The sequence below is a fragment of the Simochromis diagramma genome, unplaced genomic scaffold (genome assembly GCF_900408965.1).
Source record: "Simochromis diagramma unplaced genomic scaffold, fSimDia1.1 OVJJ01000705.1, whole genome shotgun sequence".
Taxonomy (NCBI): domain Eukaryota; kingdom Metazoa; phylum Chordata; class Actinopteri; order Cichliformes; family Cichlidae; genus Simochromis; species Simochromis diagramma.
The window spans coordinates 268,326-285,357 of record NW_024387448.1 but is presented as its reverse complement, the minus strand read 5'-3'; the positions used below and the strand labels follow the sequence as shown (position 1 = coordinate 285,357).

General features: G+C 40.2%; 2 protein-coding genes across 4 annotated transcripts; one reads left to right on the top strand and one right to left on the bottom strand.

The window, feature by feature from the left end:
- Positions 1 to 336: 336 nt before the first annotated feature.
- ampd1 lies at positions 337 to 9,722 on the bottom strand. 3 transcript variants are annotated; one of them, XM_040013661.1, is made up of 17 exons: positions 9,577 to 9,721; positions 8,324 to 8,332; positions 7,384 to 7,392; positions 6,560 to 6,725; positions 6,227 to 6,371; positions 5,127 to 5,292; positions 4,817 to 5,036; positions 4,520 to 4,649; positions 4,018 to 4,212; positions 3,068 to 3,199; positions 2,793 to 2,956; positions 2,458 to 2,584; positions 2,153 to 2,316; positions 1,852 to 1,972; positions 1,257 to 1,430; positions 916 to 1,026; positions 337 to 730 (listed from the first exon to the last, which is right to left on the bottom strand). In XM_040013661.1, the coding sequence occupies exons 1-17, from the start codon at positions 9,596 to 9,598 to the stop codon at positions 575 to 577; spliced, it is 2,211 nt and encodes a 736-aa protein (XP_039869595.1). In that variant the 5' UTR covers positions 9,599 to 9,721; the 3' UTR covers positions 337 to 574. The 3 variants fall into 3 exon arrangements, with proteins under 3 accessions (XP_039869595.1, XP_039869596.1, XP_039869597.1); XM_040013662.1 differs by lacking the exon at positions 8,324 to 8,332 and having other exon boundaries at positions 575 to 730; positions 9,577 to 9,722; XM_040013663.1 differs by lacking the exons at positions 7,384 to 7,392; positions 8,324 to 8,332 and having other exon boundaries at positions 575 to 730; positions 9,577 to 9,722.
- A 3,430-nt stretch (positions 9,723 to 13,152) lies between these two features.
- Positions 13,153 to 17,030, top strand: rassf11 (Ras association domain family member 11). Its single transcript, XM_040013667.1, has 3 exons — positions 13,153 to 13,198; positions 14,482 to 14,601; positions 14,692 to 17,030. Exons 2-3 carry the CDS (start codon positions 14,499 to 14,501, stop codon positions 15,999 to 16,001), a joined length of 1,413 nt encoding a protein of 470 aa, XP_039869601.1. The 5' UTR covers positions 13,153 to 13,198; positions 14,482 to 14,498; the 3' UTR covers positions 16,002 to 17,030.
- Positions 17,031 to 17,032: the final 2 nt, after the last annotated feature.

The following is a 17,032-nucleotide window of genomic DNA, read 5'->3' as shown; positions in this document are numbered from 1 at the left end:
CTCCATCTTTGCGATCGCACAACTTAATAAACATAACTAGGTGTTTAATTTATGACGTTTGTGATGCAGAGCTTTAGCCTCTCTAACGTAATTGTGAACTTTAGACTTTATACCTTGTCTCAAACTTGATCTTGGCAACATGATTAAATGTGAACTCGGTTCATTTAGGTTAGAACAAATGCTGACTTTCATATCGTGTTTTGACTTATAGCCTAAGGTAATTTTGCTGCTAAACGTTAAATAAATAAGGTAAACAGCTTTCAAGAAATGTCTTAAGGCAACACAGTAGGACAAGATCTTCCTGTCGGATAAACAATTTGGCAACGACCACAGAAATGCAATTGCACCGTTTATTTCCTTCCATTCTTATACACGTTTCTCCAACTGAAAAAAACATACTGTAATGTGCAAGTCACAGATGTGCAGATTGTAAAAGCATTTCTTCCTTTAATAGAGAGAACATCTGTATTTTAAATGGTCAGTTTCTTTGAGATTCCACTGCGATAAACAAACGTAGAAACTTTTCCACATCACAAAAGAGAGTAGTGTCTAAGTAAGGATGGGTCCGGTCGGTTTACTCAGACTTCAAGCCCTCCTTGATGAGGTTGAGCTCGTAGCACAAGGTCTCATAGCGGTACGCCATACGGATCTGAGGCACGTTGGTTTTGCGGATGTCGTTGCCCTCTGGACCCTCTTTGAGGTAATCCTTACCCAGGAAGTGGAGCTTCTCCTGCAGCGCAAAAAGAACCCCACAAAGAAATGTTTTAACTGGCAATTACAGTCAAAGTTCTTCAAACCACCTTTGGTAGTTCTCACTATAGTGTCACTAAGAATATATGTATTTTGTAATGTTCTCTTGGCTCTTGTTATTCTCTTTGACTCAAGTACAGACTTGTAGGTATGTGTCTGTTTTACCTCATCAGAGAGGGAGCTCTGAAGCACGCTGTTCCTGGCAATCTCACACATGTCACAGGTGCTGAGCTTGAACACCTGAGCTGCAATGGCATATTCTTCCATTAGAGGTTCCTGTGGACATTAAAAAAAAAACAAGACTGATATTACTGAATACTCCTGCTTCAACTTGAGATGATATGAAATGGATTGCATTAAAAAAAATTTGCACACAACACCAATTTATCTGATTTACAGAATGTGTTTATCATCGATGCTGACCATCTCTGTCCATCTACATATTAAACAATAAACAGCACAACAGGCTGCGTGTATTTGTCTATGTTGTCACCAAAGGCTCAGACCTTGGTGTAGTGGAACTGCATGGGGTCATCGGTGGACAGAGACACCACCAAGCCTTTCTTGTGGAACTCAAGCAGCGGGTTCTTGGCATACTCAAGGAACAAGCTATTGTTGCTCAGTGGGGACATGGCGATCGGGATCTGGGTCAAGACATACAGGTACTGCAGCACGGGGCTCTGTTTGTGAAGGGTTGAGGGGAAAACAGTGACTTTACAAGCTTCATATTTTTAACAAATATAACAACACAAAATATAAATAGGCAATAATCAATGTTTTAACTTGCTCACAAGAATCATGCCAAATCTGAAATTGAACTTTACACTTCAATACTAGAATTACATGTCAGTTGTATCATTGGCCACATTCAACTAAAGAGTTAGGCTGACTTAATCTATCACTGTTAACTTGTCAGACAGATATTATATAAAATGTGGTGTATAGGCAAACACATAAAAAAAAACCATTTTCTACTTTGATTTGACTTATATTGTGTTTTAAGACTATTGTTATGGTTGCTTGGTCTGGCAATTGCCTGATCATGCATATGAATTAAAGTGCATTTTAAGGCAAATGAAATGCTGCATTCAGAGGACTGACCTTCTTGAGGTTAAGGCCATGAGAGATATTGTCAGCAGTCATGAATGCAGCCAGCAAGTGGGTTATGGCACCAGCCTCTCCGCAGTGAGGCCTGAACATGAATGTGTTCATGCCCCTCTGTCTGGAGAGCAGAAGAATAGGAATGATACAATAGAAAGTAGCAGACATACTCAGACAAGAGTTAAATATATACTCACTGTAAATGTTTAGAGAAAATAATGATCTCTGACAAAGAAATCCGAGTGCTTCAATCCAATAGGATGAAAAAAGAAAAAGCATGTATGGAAATAGCATTACTCACTTGCGCAGCTGGTTGAGGGCAGCGATATTGGCATACATGTAGTAGATGTAGTAGGTGTAGGAGGGGTTTTTGGCGATGTCCCACTCCTCTGGTTTGGGGCTTTTAGTGGAGAACATGTGGCCACTGTGTTTGGACTCATCATCCACACTGTCAAAGCCTGTCACCTACACATTGAGTAGAAAACAATGGATTATCCCGGGATTATACCGTAGTATTCGGATTGAATCTTTTCTACAGCTATATCTTTATGTGTGGATTGGAAATCAAGGTTCAGCATGTATTTTTGTGTCTGAACAGTGACTCACATGCTTGAGGAAGATGCTTAGCTCAGGACTGGACTGTGGATCAATGGTGGCCTTGAACACAGGCAGGAAAATGTTCTCCAACATTTTGCCAAAGTGTGGCACAAAGTTTCTGCCTCTGAAGATGTCGCTGAGATAGAACATGGACAAATGGCATTATTTAAATGAAAATTTCATCCATTCTTGGTAGCAGTAGAGGTAGCTTTAGTATTTGAATGCATATTCTTTAATGCAGGCAAACAAAAAGAAAAAGCATGAAATGTATAAATGTGAGAGTTTTCCATCTCTCTGACAGTTTGGTGTGTTTATACAGAACAAAGAGAAGACTGAAAACTTACTAGATCCTAGGTATTTGAATCATCCATTTGAGGTTTGGGGAGTAAACCCTGTGCCTGACGAACCAGTTCGAGAGCTTGTTCCACTCGTTGGCGTTGCAGCCATAAATGGACAGACGGGGCTCAGCATACTGGTACTTGGCTTCCTCGAGATCACTGGCTACTTCCTGGTTTTCCCAAAGATCAAATCAAGCTCAAATCACCAGTTCAGTGTATAAAACTGAATATTAATAAAGTGACAGTTATACAGTTTTACAGAGAAGTCGTTTGAAACTAACCTTGATGATAGTGGCAAAGTACTCTCCATTGATGTGATTCTCTGTCTTCAGGTACAGGTCACGCAGCTCACTGGCTCCTACTGGGTTGTACTTGGCGTTGAACTTATCGAAACGCTGGAAGGTTTGTCTACCCTTCAGAGAAAGATACAAGATGATAATTTAGACCAAAGAAGTTATAAAACTGAACAGGCAACACGACACATTTGGTTTTAATAAAAGTGTTTGCTTTTATAGAATACAAACTTTTTGATATTTAAACATTTCCTCAAGAATTAGAAAAGAAGTTTATCCTATAGCCGAAACACTTGATGAATCCAAGGTCCACTACTGACGATGTGCCCCAAATTTTAATATGATAATTTAGATCAGATCTCTAATCCCTAAACCTAACCAAGGAAAAATGGCAGATTAGCTTGGGTAAAAGAACGAAGGTTGAGGTACACAACGATATGTGCCGCTGGTAACTTTTCTGGGCTGCTTTTCCTCATAACAGCCATCCTCCAAGACTTTCTCCATTTAAACCAATGCATTGTAAGGGATTGTAACATCTAATCCTTTTACTGAATCTGATCCAGTTTTCAGGTTTTAGCAATGTGTGGCCTACAGAGGTGAGGCCACACGTTGCTCACCCGGCAGCAGTTTTTCCTGCGCATTGGTCATCATGGTACAAGTCCTGGTAAATGGTAAATTTGGCAGCACTATAATCTTTATGTTCTATGTGTACAATCCTTTAAAGATAATATAAAACCGATGGTTTATCTTTCAATTATAATGTTTGGGGTTTTTTTTTTTTGTTATTATCTGACTATTACATATTTTTATTCTTATCTTGAACACTTAATGGCTTTCATGGAATTGTATCCTGTCAGTATGTGAGCCTTGTTACTTTACTATAATAAAAGTCTGTTATTAGTTGTTAGATTACTAAAAAAAAAAAAAAAAAAACCCACAGCGTGCACATCCAGTGAGTCCACAGTGAGGTCGTATGGATGCAGATTAAGGGACTGAAAGAGCTCCTTCATGGTGACCTCCTTCCCTTTGAGGTTGTGCACTACACGTTCAGCATCCACACGGTAAGACTTTTTGATAAAGCGCAGCAGGTGCTTCTGGTTCATGCAGGCAGCAGCATGGATGTGAGTGTCCACCTGGAAAGGAATAGAGATGGCAGGGTGATCAGTGAGGTTTTTGTTTGTGCAATGTAATACATGTGATCGGTCACAAGAGGGAGCAAAAGACACCACGAGCTGCATTGCAGCTGGAAGTAAGGAAGATGATAGAAAATGTGCGAAATGATCATGCACAACAAATAAACTCTACTACACATTCCAGTTAAAATCAGCACAAAGCTGTTGATAGTCACAGATTTCTGAAAATCCTGCAACTGTGCTAATCACACTGGTATTTTATTTTATGTCACTTCACATAAATTGACAGAAGGTTTAAAGCAACTACCTTTCTGCAATTGTAGAAGTCCCTGTGAGGGTTCTTCTTCACCTCTTTCATCTCCTCCATCTCATTCAGCATCTCATGCACATTAAACTTGGACATGAGAAACTTAAGACGGCGGTGAGTGTAAGTCTTTCTGCAAAATAAAGTGGAAATAATTGTGCTTTGATAGCACTTTCACCTAGGAAGAATTACAGCTAAATTACAAAAATGAGGAGAAATTGTGTTGGCACTTTTTGAAATCAGATGAATTTCAGTTCTAAAATCTAAAAACAGAGTAATGAGCACTTTTAAAGGACTCACGTTGGGCCCTGTGCAATAAGAGCGATGAGGAAGTTCATGTCATCGATAAAGGTATTGAGGTCTGGGTAGGGCATGTCCTTTGGCTGATGTTTGTCAGCAGCTGCAGCGTCATTGTACACATAAATCACACCATCCTTCATACGAGCAACATAGCCCAGATTCTTTGGCAGGTTCTTGACATCAAAGGGGTCTTCCCCTTCTTTTGGAGGACTTGTGAAGACTGAGGATAGATGCGACATATAATTAAGTACACATCTTCTACATAAGATCATTTCAAATCATGCTAACCCTGATCTCCTTTTATTATCACCTGGCTCCAATTGTTCTTCCGGTCTGAAAGATTCTCCTTCAGTCTGACGCAGGTACTGGGAGGCTGTTCTTGGGAAGCGCTGGAAGGCCAGTCGCATGTACTTCTCCCTGATGGTTAAAGCACGGTACAGACCCCTGCATGCCAGCTCAAAGTCATCCATGGTCACCTGAATAGCACATACGAGAGATAACAGTTAACTGTTAAACAATGTGGAATTGATGAAACACATTAGCCCTGTGTCAGACTGGCTTCCTGTCCAGGTTGGCCTATAACAGCTGGGATGAGCTCCAGCACCCCTGCGACCCTAAACTGGATAAACTGGATGGATGGATGAAGCAGATGGAGACTATACTGTTAAAACAAATTTAAGTACTAGAACTTTTCATTTGCTCCAATCTCATCTCAATGGCAATTTTTTTTAAAAAAGAGTATATATTACACAATCAGTCATTTGCTCTGTGTAATGTTAACACAACATGTTACATATGCAGTGAACAAACCTTTATTTTAACAAATGTGAGGCCCAAAGTTAAAGCAAAGTCACTTCCTCCAAAGTTTTCTCTCGCTCTACTGTAAATGTCAAACCAACGGTGGTGAAACCTGAAACTTTAGCGTACTCTCAGATGAGCTCCACTCATGGCCTTTCATAGTGGGAGGTAGCCTGTGAGGACACTCACACACTAACAAAATATAGTCAGTGAAATTTATACTCACCACTTGTCACATTCATGTCTGCTTGACCCAGTTTGAATGTGCTACAGGTAGTTTCAATTTTAAAGCTATCAATACCAATTCAAACCCAATTCAGGAGTCGCTGCAATTGAAAAGCCAGTCTGATTGAAATGCATGTCAGTCTTACCAAGCATTTGTGACATAGTGCTTAGTAAACTACTTTCTTTTAAAATTCAGTTCATGCTATAACTTTTATAAGCTTTAAAGACTTTTACCTTGTCGCACCCAGAACCACCCCTCCGAGTGACATCACAACGTGCTAATACACTGTGAAGTTACACCACTGGACGAAGGTGTTATTTATGGTTGACCTCAAAGTGTAACATAAGAAGTTTAATGTTTTTTAAGTATGCGAAAATAAACAGTACCCCAGCAGCATAGTCTCCAATGACGGCCACTCTCTGGAAGTCAGGCACTTCCAGATAGGTGGGCGTGTCCACTTCCACTGACACTACAGTAGCAGCTGCCTGGGAAGCACCCGTGGGCACGGCCATGGTACGGGAGCGCTTCTTGCTGTGGAAGATGAGATAGTGAAGTCTGGCTTAATTTTTCTGTCAAAATTGATCAAATATTTGTTGTTACGACTAAGCAAATTTCCCCCATTAAATAATAAAGTTATGTAATGATTTTTTGTCGTTGTGGTTCTTTCAGGAAGCAAATCATGATTTTGTAGCATCACTATTCAAAATCTTCCATCTCACCGTTTCTGCTCATCATCATCAGTGTGCAGATGGTGGGCCATCTCATGATGGATGATGGGACAGTCCTCAGCCACATCAAACATGGAGATTTCATCGCGGACCGTTTCGTCTTTGGTCTCAGAAGCAAAGACCTGCTCTGCGAAGGCCCTCATCTTGTCATCGGTCTCTGTGATGCGCACAGAAAGTTTAAGTAACAGAAATGCATTCCGTTCATATAACACCATGCAACATCGAACTAAACTAGGCGGGCCACATTCAGGATTGCCTGCTATGATCTACATTACAAAATGAAAAAATTTTAAGGAGGAAAATCTTGGACATGATGTACTGCATTGCATTGCATTCACAGCATATTCCTCAATGATGTGTACAGGCTCCAGCACAAGCATACATGGCAACAGACTGACTCAGTCACTACAACTGGGAAACTCTGACCTCCAGTATAGCCTGCAAAAATCATGCATATTGAGGGACTACACTGATGAAGCACTCCAGGTCCACTTCTCTTTATAATTGCGTAATTGCACCTAATCCGCCACAGTGTAAGTGGCTCTTTATTCTTGTTTTTGATGAAAATATGCTAAAAAAATATATATGCACACACAAAGACTAATGCAAACACACACAAAAATGAGACAGTGACAATGCAAAGCCTTTGTAGCTCTATTTAACAACCCACTGTGTACAAAAATACTCTCTAGACCAACTCTACTTTTTTACATGCACTTGCAAGAGCCAACACATTCTCCTCTAAGGTGACATCTCTAGCATACAGTTTGATACTGAAGTGACTTTGGCTTCCATTCGCCATTCTCCATACTTACTCTGTTGACCTGATATACCCAGCAAGAGAGAGAGATGCATCATGGGGAATAAAACCCAGAAAAGAAAGTGTTAGGAAAAGCATTGGTTAGAAAATATTATGCAGAAGGTTATACATGAATAAACCCCAAACACTTTATCGTTATCCACAGTACGTTGATATCAAGTTGTATAATATAAAAGTCTATATATATATATTTATATAAATAAAACAACATAGATTAGAAAATGCATGCAGTAGCAAACCTTGCACATATGAATAATGAAATTAAATGTTGGACCACTTGTGATAAATGGGTAAGTGACATTAATGTAAGGCACAGTGTGAGGATGTGTATGGATTGGACACATGGCTGTTAAAATTGATTAAGTGTTGCAACTGAATGAAATGCAGGAGCTGGACAAAAAACTGCTGACCACATCTTCAAAATACACGCAGAGATTGTTTCATTGTGTCTCTGCTCCCAGTGGAGCAACATGTTTCAACTAAAATGTGCAGTATGGTCATGCATATAAGGATGCACTAACTGTGTGGCCCTGGGATATGCTGTCTGTGCCAAACGGTTTGATTGTCACCTAAAGTTCTTGATATGTGCATCGCTGTATGTTAAGCTTTCCGTGGTGGCAAAAAGTCATTTATTAATGCAAATGTTCACTTTCAGTTGAGTCCTCATGGATCAAGCTGTTTGTGGAGAACTGATATTGAATGTGAACAGTTTATTAATAAATGCTGTCAATTTGCACTTTATCCCATCATTTCCTTTTTTGTGTTCATTCGCAAAAAAAAAAAAAAAAAAAACCATCAGAAAAGGTTGCTTTCAAATAAAAAAAATGCAGGTTTGGTGATGTGACTGCCTCACAACTAGGCAGTAAACCATGCATTTTGAAATACTTGAATCTGTATTTCAAATTCCCTAATTCATTTCCCATCTAGATACTTACTTCCTCCCTCTGGTGAAAAAGCAAAAAAATCCCAGTCGGGGTGGGACAGTCCAGGTTAAAGGGGAAACAAAACATGCCTGGTTATATCTCAGAACAACAATAACAATGAAATAAGTGTGTTAAACAATTGATGAAAAAAAATCATCCATAGTGGCTCGTGGAGCAGGTGAGGTCTCCTGGAAAACTGCATAATACTCCTATCGCCATAGCTAAATATCACCTTTAGTAAACTGAATTATTGGTTCAATCATTTCCACATTATTTGTCACTCAACTTTGTCTGTGGCTGATCAATAGGTCTTAAAATCAGTCATAATTTACCGCATTAATTGTTGCAAAATAATTTGCAACAAGTATTTTTAATTGAAAAGTTGTACTAATGAATACAACTTAATTCTATTAGCTGTGAAGTCAAACCTGTCTGCAGGTGGTCAGGCTTCAGCACTTCATCTTTTCACCTTTTGAAAGACTCTTGCATAATGTAACTGGCCGGTTGCCCTGTGCCTGGTGAAGGCAGGCCTAAAATTAGCAACTATTACTGCAGCATTCAAAATAGTATTAATGACAGAGATTTTCTGTGGTGGGCATGTACTACAAGAAGGATCACAATGAAAATACAAACCTAGAAAAATTATCTGGATGGCAAACACAATCTCTGTGAACATGATGACAAATAGCATTCATCGTATTTCCTTTCCTGCTATTTTCACTGTTGATAGTAAACCACAGGTGCATTACCAAAAGCTGATACACACCCCTGTAGTACAATACCAACGACTATATACCGCATGCTTAAAATAGATCTTATAGATATAGAATTGTATTAAATGAATTGTGCATATTAACACTAGTTAGCTAGTGTCATGCAGACACAGATCACTATCTCACGCTGGACGTATGTGCATTTTTAACCCCAGTGAAGCTGCCATTAAAGCTGTCACTGCCACCCATAAGGAAGATACCCCTGGAATGGCACTGCTAAACAAATGTGGATTTATTGCCTAAACAGTTGTTTATACTACATGCTGCACAGAAAAGTGTGACCAGTGTAATATAAAATCAGCACATCACTTCATCTCAGTCGGGCAGTAGGGGGACATCTTTGTCACCCTACTGTCTTCTACTGGTTAAGAAATTCCATGAAATGATAGCACCACTGGTGAAGACTTTGTTCATTTCTTTAAAAAATCTCCAAACCTTCCCTCTGTTAGTGTAGTATATATGAAGTCCCTGTTTCATTTTGCCCAAACTGACCTGGAACCAAAACTTTCGGCATGGTGATGGTCTTCAGTTAAACTATCCTGAGGACTGGTAGCGGGTGGTCAGGCACTGGACCACTGTAGCTGGGAAGTGTGGAGCCCCGTGCTTGCTCTGGGCAATATTAAGCACCCTCTGCTCAACTGTAACCAGAACCCGCTGTGGCCACATGAAACATGCCTTGATGTAATGTGGAACTCATATGTGTCTAGATCTATTTTAAGTCATCTGTGTGCATACAGGACCCCCCCGGCTGGCATAGTGTTTTGACAAACTGACAGGTATTTGCATACATGGGGACTCATCTTATGAAACACCATGATAGCTGCACGAGTTGCTGTGAACATGGTAGGTGGTACATAAGATGGGCTGACTTACAAACCACTTCTTGGCATAAATTATAATTAGCGAGGAAGTAGAAGAAGGAAATTAGAAGGAAGCTCACACCCACATTGCCCTGTCTGCACTGTTAGTGTTCCATCATTAGGTGGTAGAGACAATAACATTCAACTTCACAACAAGGTGCTTCCTAGCACAACATCATGGCTGTGCAGATGACAGTCAGCTCTTGTCTCTGGATTTTACATCTCTATCCTGTTGCTGAAGGATCCCATGCATTTGTCAGATTCTGTGTGGACTTCTGTAATAGCGTCTTATTGAAATAATAAGCCACAAGTAAAGTCAAGGACAGGCTGTGAAGTGCTCAAAACTCACTACATCCAGGCAAGAGATCACTCCTACTCTCGGCTCTCTACATAGCTCCCAAAGTCCTGCCTTAAATTCAGTCATTCTTCTCACTTACAAGTCCCTTCACACTCCTGCCCCTCAGTACTTTTCTGATTTCCATCACTTCTAAATCCCTTCCCATAATCTTCGATCCCCAGTCACTACTGGGCAGGTGTTCATTCTGCTCACCAGTTGGCAGACTCTGAGGGACATAGATATCTGAAGTCTCCCCCTCCATTCAGAGATGCTGAAACCCTAATACAACCTAGCATTTGGTCTTACCCACAAATTCTTCGTCATTTGATTTCAAAAGTACTTTACACAAGCAACATTTTAAAGCTTTTAAAGCTATAAGGGCTGGACCAGTATTACTGAAATGCTTTTTAAATGAGAAAATGTGACATTGCTTAAAGAAACACAACACTTCACATCCAATTCAACTATTCAAATATTTCTCAGCAAAATCACCTTAGAGTCACGTGAAAAAGAACAAGCTAACCTCACTGAATGATTACCACCTTTAGCAGCAATAACTTGAGGTAACGCATCGCTATCTTAAGGTCCTGCCCCAGCATTTTGATCAGATTGAAGCCTGTACTTGGACAGAGTATTGCATGGTATCACCTTTTAGGCATACCTTACGGGTGTACTTATTTTTCACAGGACTGCATATACATGTTTTAACCTGTGCACAATAATATGCGTTTAAGTAATCATATACAACCAAGCCTATTTTCTGAGCTAAAACTCATACAGATTTGGGTGTGCAGCTTCCAGTTGCTTTTGGCTTTCAAAAGAACGTGCTTTGAGCAGGAAACACATGAAAAACAGGCACAGCAGGTAACGGTTAAGATTTGCTAGGAGGCACTGGGTTCATGCAGCTTACTGTGGATTAAAAAAGTCAAAATAAAATAACAAAAAAAGTTTAACTGGGAGAAAAGCCTGGGGTCTCATTGTAATTCATGAAATGAAAATATTCCAGTGCTTCCTTGGGATAAATTCTTTCAGTTGTCATTGCTGTTGAAGTTTTCTAATGTAGTTTTACTGCTTTATCAAAAATTAAATTCCATTTAACTCTAAAGCTTTTGACAGAATCAGACAAAATAAAAATGAATCTATCTGGATGGCTAAACACTGCAGAATAGCAGGATATATTATGAAAATATATGAAGTTGATTTGTGTTGCACACGCTCCCATTTCCCGATGTCTGTGCAGCTGGAAGACACAAACCAACAAGCCATCTATTTTTAGGGAATGTGATTCTAAATGTCAAGGTTCCTCTTACTAGTTAAAGAGATCAAGTTAGACGTGGGCAGTCAGTCAGTTCAGACTTTGGGAATTAAAATGCCAGAATGGGAATGTTTAAATTATTAAAGGTGAATTAAGGATTTTTAAAAAAATCATTTAAAATAGGGCACAAATTTCACAAAAATACCTTTCAAGTATTTAAACTTCACAATCTTGTTTTACATTTCCTTGTAATTGTAACGACAGGTTTCTTCTACTATTAACTTAAACAGAAGAGATCTGTTTAATCCTCTCAAACTTTAGCTGGTGTGCCCAATTTGCACAAAAATGCTAACTAAAGTGTTACAGCTACATGCCTCAGTAGGAAAAATCAGTGCTTCCTGCTCAAATGCCACAAGGAACACAGTGTATCGATCTGCCACGTGAGAGTGAACTTCAAGGATAAACAGCTAAAATGACTGATTCAAGAATTTCTTCTTTCCAGAGAGATCTACGCTCTTCAATATGAACCTGAGAGGTTATTGGCGGCTGTAGCCTAAATGTGATTTAGACAGGCAGGAGGGAGCAGAGTGTCCAAGTTTGTCCATCTCATATTACTCCTATCATCATCATCCAAACTGCCAGACACTACCAAATAACAACAGGTGTCCCAGTGTCCGGCTCCTGCTCTACAGGCGTTCTTTGGATCTGGCCATGCAGCAGTTTCCTGTGATTTCCACATTTCCCCTTAGTTTTGGGGATATATTGTAGGAGATTTTAAGAAACACCAAAGCACGAGTGTAAACTGTAAATGTAGCACACAAACAACCGAGTGATTCCTATGGATAAATAGTCCAAATTGGTGTTACATGATGTTTGGGATTGAACATTCCTAAGTGCAATGTTAACACAGTTCTACCTATAGTTCCTCTAAATGAATAAAGTCTTCCCAGCCTCTACAGGATGTTCATCTGCTCCTCTGAAAGCTGCAGGGAGACTTCTGCATAAATAAAGGCCACTGAGTCTAAATGTACCAAGAACAAGATTAAACTTGTTCTTCTAAAAAAAAAAGTTCTGGTGCACAAGAAAGAGTCTGCTCTTTGCTCACATGTGCTGGTGGAGGGCTGCAGTATGTTGTGTTTGGATTGTAATCACACTTCCTGCTTGAAAGATAAAGAGGAACACCCAGAGCTAACATCTACCGCTGGTGAAAACACACATCTGGATTCATGTTTGGATTTGTCCTAAAACATGGTGGGACTTTCATCTAGTCTGTAATTACGAATACACAAGATCAATTTTAAATAATAAATAATAAAAGCAAATGCCAATACCGAATGCATGCACAATACAACACAGCATATAGTCGAGACGCGAAGTCTAGAAATATGTGTTTCATTTCATTTTAATGTTACTACGAGCATGTTGCCCGGGGCAACGTGTCAAGGTTTATATCGCTAAATATTTAGTAATATAGATCTGGTTTTTCTGTGTTTTCCTTTTTTAGTGGAAAGATGCAAGAAGGGTGGGATCAGAAAATTTCCCCCAGTGATGTGTTCAGGAATTTTAATTGGTCTTAATTGCTGTACTATTCCTCCCCACCAGAACATTCACTTCCCCAGAACAAACGTGTGCGAGCATCTGTGCTGCAGACAGGACAAAGAGGTAAGTCTCTACAAGATTTTGCCATGGATTTTCTGTAGCAAGTGCCCCTTTTCTGTTATTATTTATTTACTTATTTAATTACCAGAATATTCCAGTTATGCAGACGATCTTAGTTAGAAAGGGTCTCGAAAGACTTTCTTAGGTGGATCAGTTGCTTGTTTTGACACCACATTTAGTCTATATAATAATAATTCTTATTATTTTTAAGATGTTTCCTATTACATGACCTCCTAAGCCCTCCAAATCCTAGCAAGACTTTATAAAGTCCATGTCAGCTGACTCTACTAAACTGACTTCTACCCCATGACCTTCTACTACCAATAAATGAATCACTTAAGCTGAAACTTTAGTAGCCCACCCCTGTGCACTGGGTTTATTCTTAATCAGTGTAACTCACTGCATGCAGCCTACTTCAAAATGTTATAGACTCTAACATACATGCAATAAGAGACACGTTTTGCTACTACCCCGAATTAACTTTCTGGGACTCATATTCCCAAGGCAGTTTCTGATATAATACAGATTTGAGCCACACCATCTCTCCATAGAGACATCTGTGACTGACCAGAGCCTGACATACCAGTGTAAATGCCTTCAACTCCTTAACTGCACGCAGAAGCCTTTTCCTGTAATGAGAATCCTCTTCCTGGATATCTGAAGTCCTTTTTTTTTTTAAAGATAGAAAGGAAAAGAAAAATCAGAACTATCAAAGATCAGGGTGCTTTGATGGATTCCATCCTTAGTAGCAAATGTTGATCAGCTATTTCTGAATGACCGCCAGCAAGTAGACCATGACAGTAGAGACTGAGTTGTTTGGGTCACTGTGCTTTTCTGCCTGATCATCAGCCAGATAAGTGTGCATAGATACAGGTGTAACGTACATGTTTTGGGGTTTGTGGCCCTGTGTTATGGTTTGGGATTCTAAATAGCACTGAAACAACTGACATTGTGGGAATGTGCTAATACTGATCCATGTGCTATTCCGCACCCCTCGCCCCCATCATCTTTCTTATTTTGCTCTTTCTGCTATCCTGAAAGAAAAGGCATAAAAGAAAGGTATCTACACTGTTTGCCATTTTATCCACCGTGGTGCGTAACTCTGCTATTTTGTCACGCTCTCCAAAGCCCTGAGGCTTGACTTACACATGATGGGCAGACAGATTACAGTGAATGTTAATGAGGGTTATTTAGCTGTCTCCACCACTTCCCCTAACACAGACAACAGGATACTCTGGTCAGTGTGCCACACGCTTTTAATCTCTTCTCTTTTTTTGGGTGGGCAGATCCAAGACTGGACAGAATGGAAGTGAAGGTTTTTGTGGATGGTATCCCACGGGTGGTATGTGGAGTAACAAGGGAAACGACATGCCAAGAAGTGGTCCTAGTGCTGGCTCAAGCATTGGGTGCGTACACAGCATGCTGGACATTTTCTACTTGGTGATAAAGGTTATTTTGATATGCTGACGAATCCTCATTCTTTGCTTGTTCTTTAGGTCAACCCGGGCGCTACACGTTACGGGAGAAATTTAAAGACTTTGAGCGGTGCATGACACCCGAGGAACGTCTTCTGGAGACCCTGGAGAGGTACGGTGAGCAGTCCAAGGAGGTCCAGCTCAGTCTATTCCACAGAGGAGCATCTGTTTTGGATGAAATGGGCAAAGCAAAAGTAGGACGATATCAACCCTGTCCGCCATTAAGGAAGAAAGATGTAGGTTCCAGAATGAGGAGGAGTAGTGGCTCCCTGAGCCTGCATCGCCAAAGCTTGCCAATGTTATCCTGCTTAAGGGAAGAAGGTGAGAAGAAGCAAGAAGACCTGAAAAGGCCAAAAAGAAAGTCTCTGACACTCATGGAGGAGGCCTGGGACTGGCTGGAAAGTCTGGGGAAAGGAAAGGTCTATAGCACTGCCCATGATAAGGAAAGCAGTAAGTCGGATAAAAGGAACCGCATCTCTTTGGATTTCTCACTCACTGTGGAAAAAGATAACTCTGGTAGCATTAGCAGAGGCAAAGGGAAAGGTCAAAAAGCTTTGAAGTCAGAACTGGACCATCAAACCTCCTGCTGCATAGGAAATCAGACAAGGGGTAAAGAAAGCAAACACTCTAAAAAAACAAATGAGGCAAAATCCAACCTGTGTGGTTCAACTGCTGCCAGGACCGAGGAGGAGAAAAATACTCTCAGAGAAACCATAATTTGTCAGCTCAAGTCCTTGCAGGACCTACAGGCCCAGATAACACGTATAGACAGGCAGATTTTTGACCTTGAGGAACGTCAAAGGGCCAGAATCGCTGAACAGGAAGCACAAGAGATGATAGTGGAAGAAGAGATGGAGCAGATCAGGTTTTGGGAAAACGAGTTACAATCAGAGGAAGGTTACGAGAAGGATTTGCAGTATCAGTTCCTCGAGATGAGAGCGAAGGCCGTGGAGTGCAAGACTAAACTGGAGGAGTACAAGTGCAAAATGCAGCGGCTTGATTTTTTCAGAGGTGCTGCTCAAGAAGATTCTGAGACGGCTTCAAAACTCAACTCAAATTGTGCCAGTGAAATTCACGCCGTCTCGGCCCAGGATGACAATCTGGAGCAATCCAGTGCAAATGTCAACAGGAAGTTCTTGCCCAGAGAAGACACCAGCCATCCTCACGCTCTAGTTCATCCAAACCAAATAAAGGAGCGACGGCCCACTGGACCCACTGAGCTAAGGGAGTGGTGGACACGCTGGTCAGAAGCCCATAGATCTCAATCGCAGACTCAGAAGGTGATTCACCGTTCTGAGCTCACTATATATTTGAGCAGCACCAAGGTTTAGAATCAATGTCCTGGCGTTAAAAGACAATGATCCTTCACACTTTCCATTCCAAATTTATTACCAGTGCTTACTGCATGTTCTGGGCTGGGATAAAGCCCTTCAGCAAGTATTGAACTTTAACTGTTCCTCAGCTTATTCAGTGGGTCCAAAATAATTAAACAGATCATTAAAAACTATTGTAAGAGAAAGGAGGAGCTGAAATTAAAAAGGAAGAGACCAGTTTAGTTTTATTTCACATTTGACTTCCTCTGTATTTTAGCACATCTGAAGTGTTTTTCATACTTAAACCTGCTCTGGTGCACCAATGAATAATTATACTGACTTCATAATATTCAAGCAAGCCAAACTGAAGACTGATTTGACGTGTAGGACTAGACTGAAAGCTTTTTCTATGAATTTATCCTCACCATCAGCTGTCAGTGTACCCACACTGATTGACAATGCTGCTTTTGTTGCAACTGCTGTTTAACACCAGAATGCTTCTTGCCCTCAAGACAGTCATAATATTGTAGTTGGACTGTCCTACCAGCATCTTAAAATCTATACAGACACAACATTTACAGATTTAAATTTAGTGAAAAACATGGCTTTGTGGATCTTTGGTCATTCTTACTGGCAGATATGGAAAATTGCAGTGATCAATTTATTTTCCACTCGCTACAGGGAACGTAGCACCACAAATACATCGATGTCTTATTTCTCCCTCATTTGTAGCTGTGTTGGTGTGACATCTTGACCATTTTTTCCCCTCACATTTAAACCTGACTTCCCTCTTCATCAAATGCAACCATTCTGAGATTTTACAGACATCACCAGGCTACAACAGCTGACAGTGGAATCAAAGACAACACTGAATATAAAACATGTTTTATCAAATGTAGTTTTATTAACTGATTACTTATGCATGTCTTTCTCACAACTAGCCAATGTCAGACAAACTGCTCTATATAATAAAATGAACTTCACAAGCATTTATTTTGCTTTCAAGTTGTTTTATTCAGTCTCAAAGAACACCTACAGGCTTCCTCTGA

What these genes read in the sequence shown, in the direction of transcription:
- ampd1 (XM_040013661.1), bottom strand. Translation starts at nt 9,598, where the DNA reads ATGCCGAAAGTTTTGGTTCCAG. An exon ending in TTGGAGACTATGCTGCTGGG is followed by an intron (nt 5,293 to 6,226) that starts GTACTGTTTATT and finishes TGTGCTATTCAG; the next exon opens with GTGACCATGGATGACTTTGA. An exon ending in ATTCAAATACCTAGGATCTA is followed by an intron (nt 2,585 to 2,792) that starts GTAAGTTTTCAG and finishes GTTCTATCTCAG; the next exon opens with CGACATCTTCAGAGGCAGAA.
- rassf11 (XM_040013667.1), top strand. Translation starts at nt 14,499, where the DNA reads ATGGAAGTGAAGGTTTTTGTGGATGGTATCCCACGGGTGGTATGTGGA. An exon ending in AGTGCTGGCTCAAGCATTGG is followed by an intron (nt 14,602 to 14,691) that starts GTGCGTACACAG and finishes CTTGTTCTTTAG; the next exon opens with GTCAACCCGGGCGCTACACG.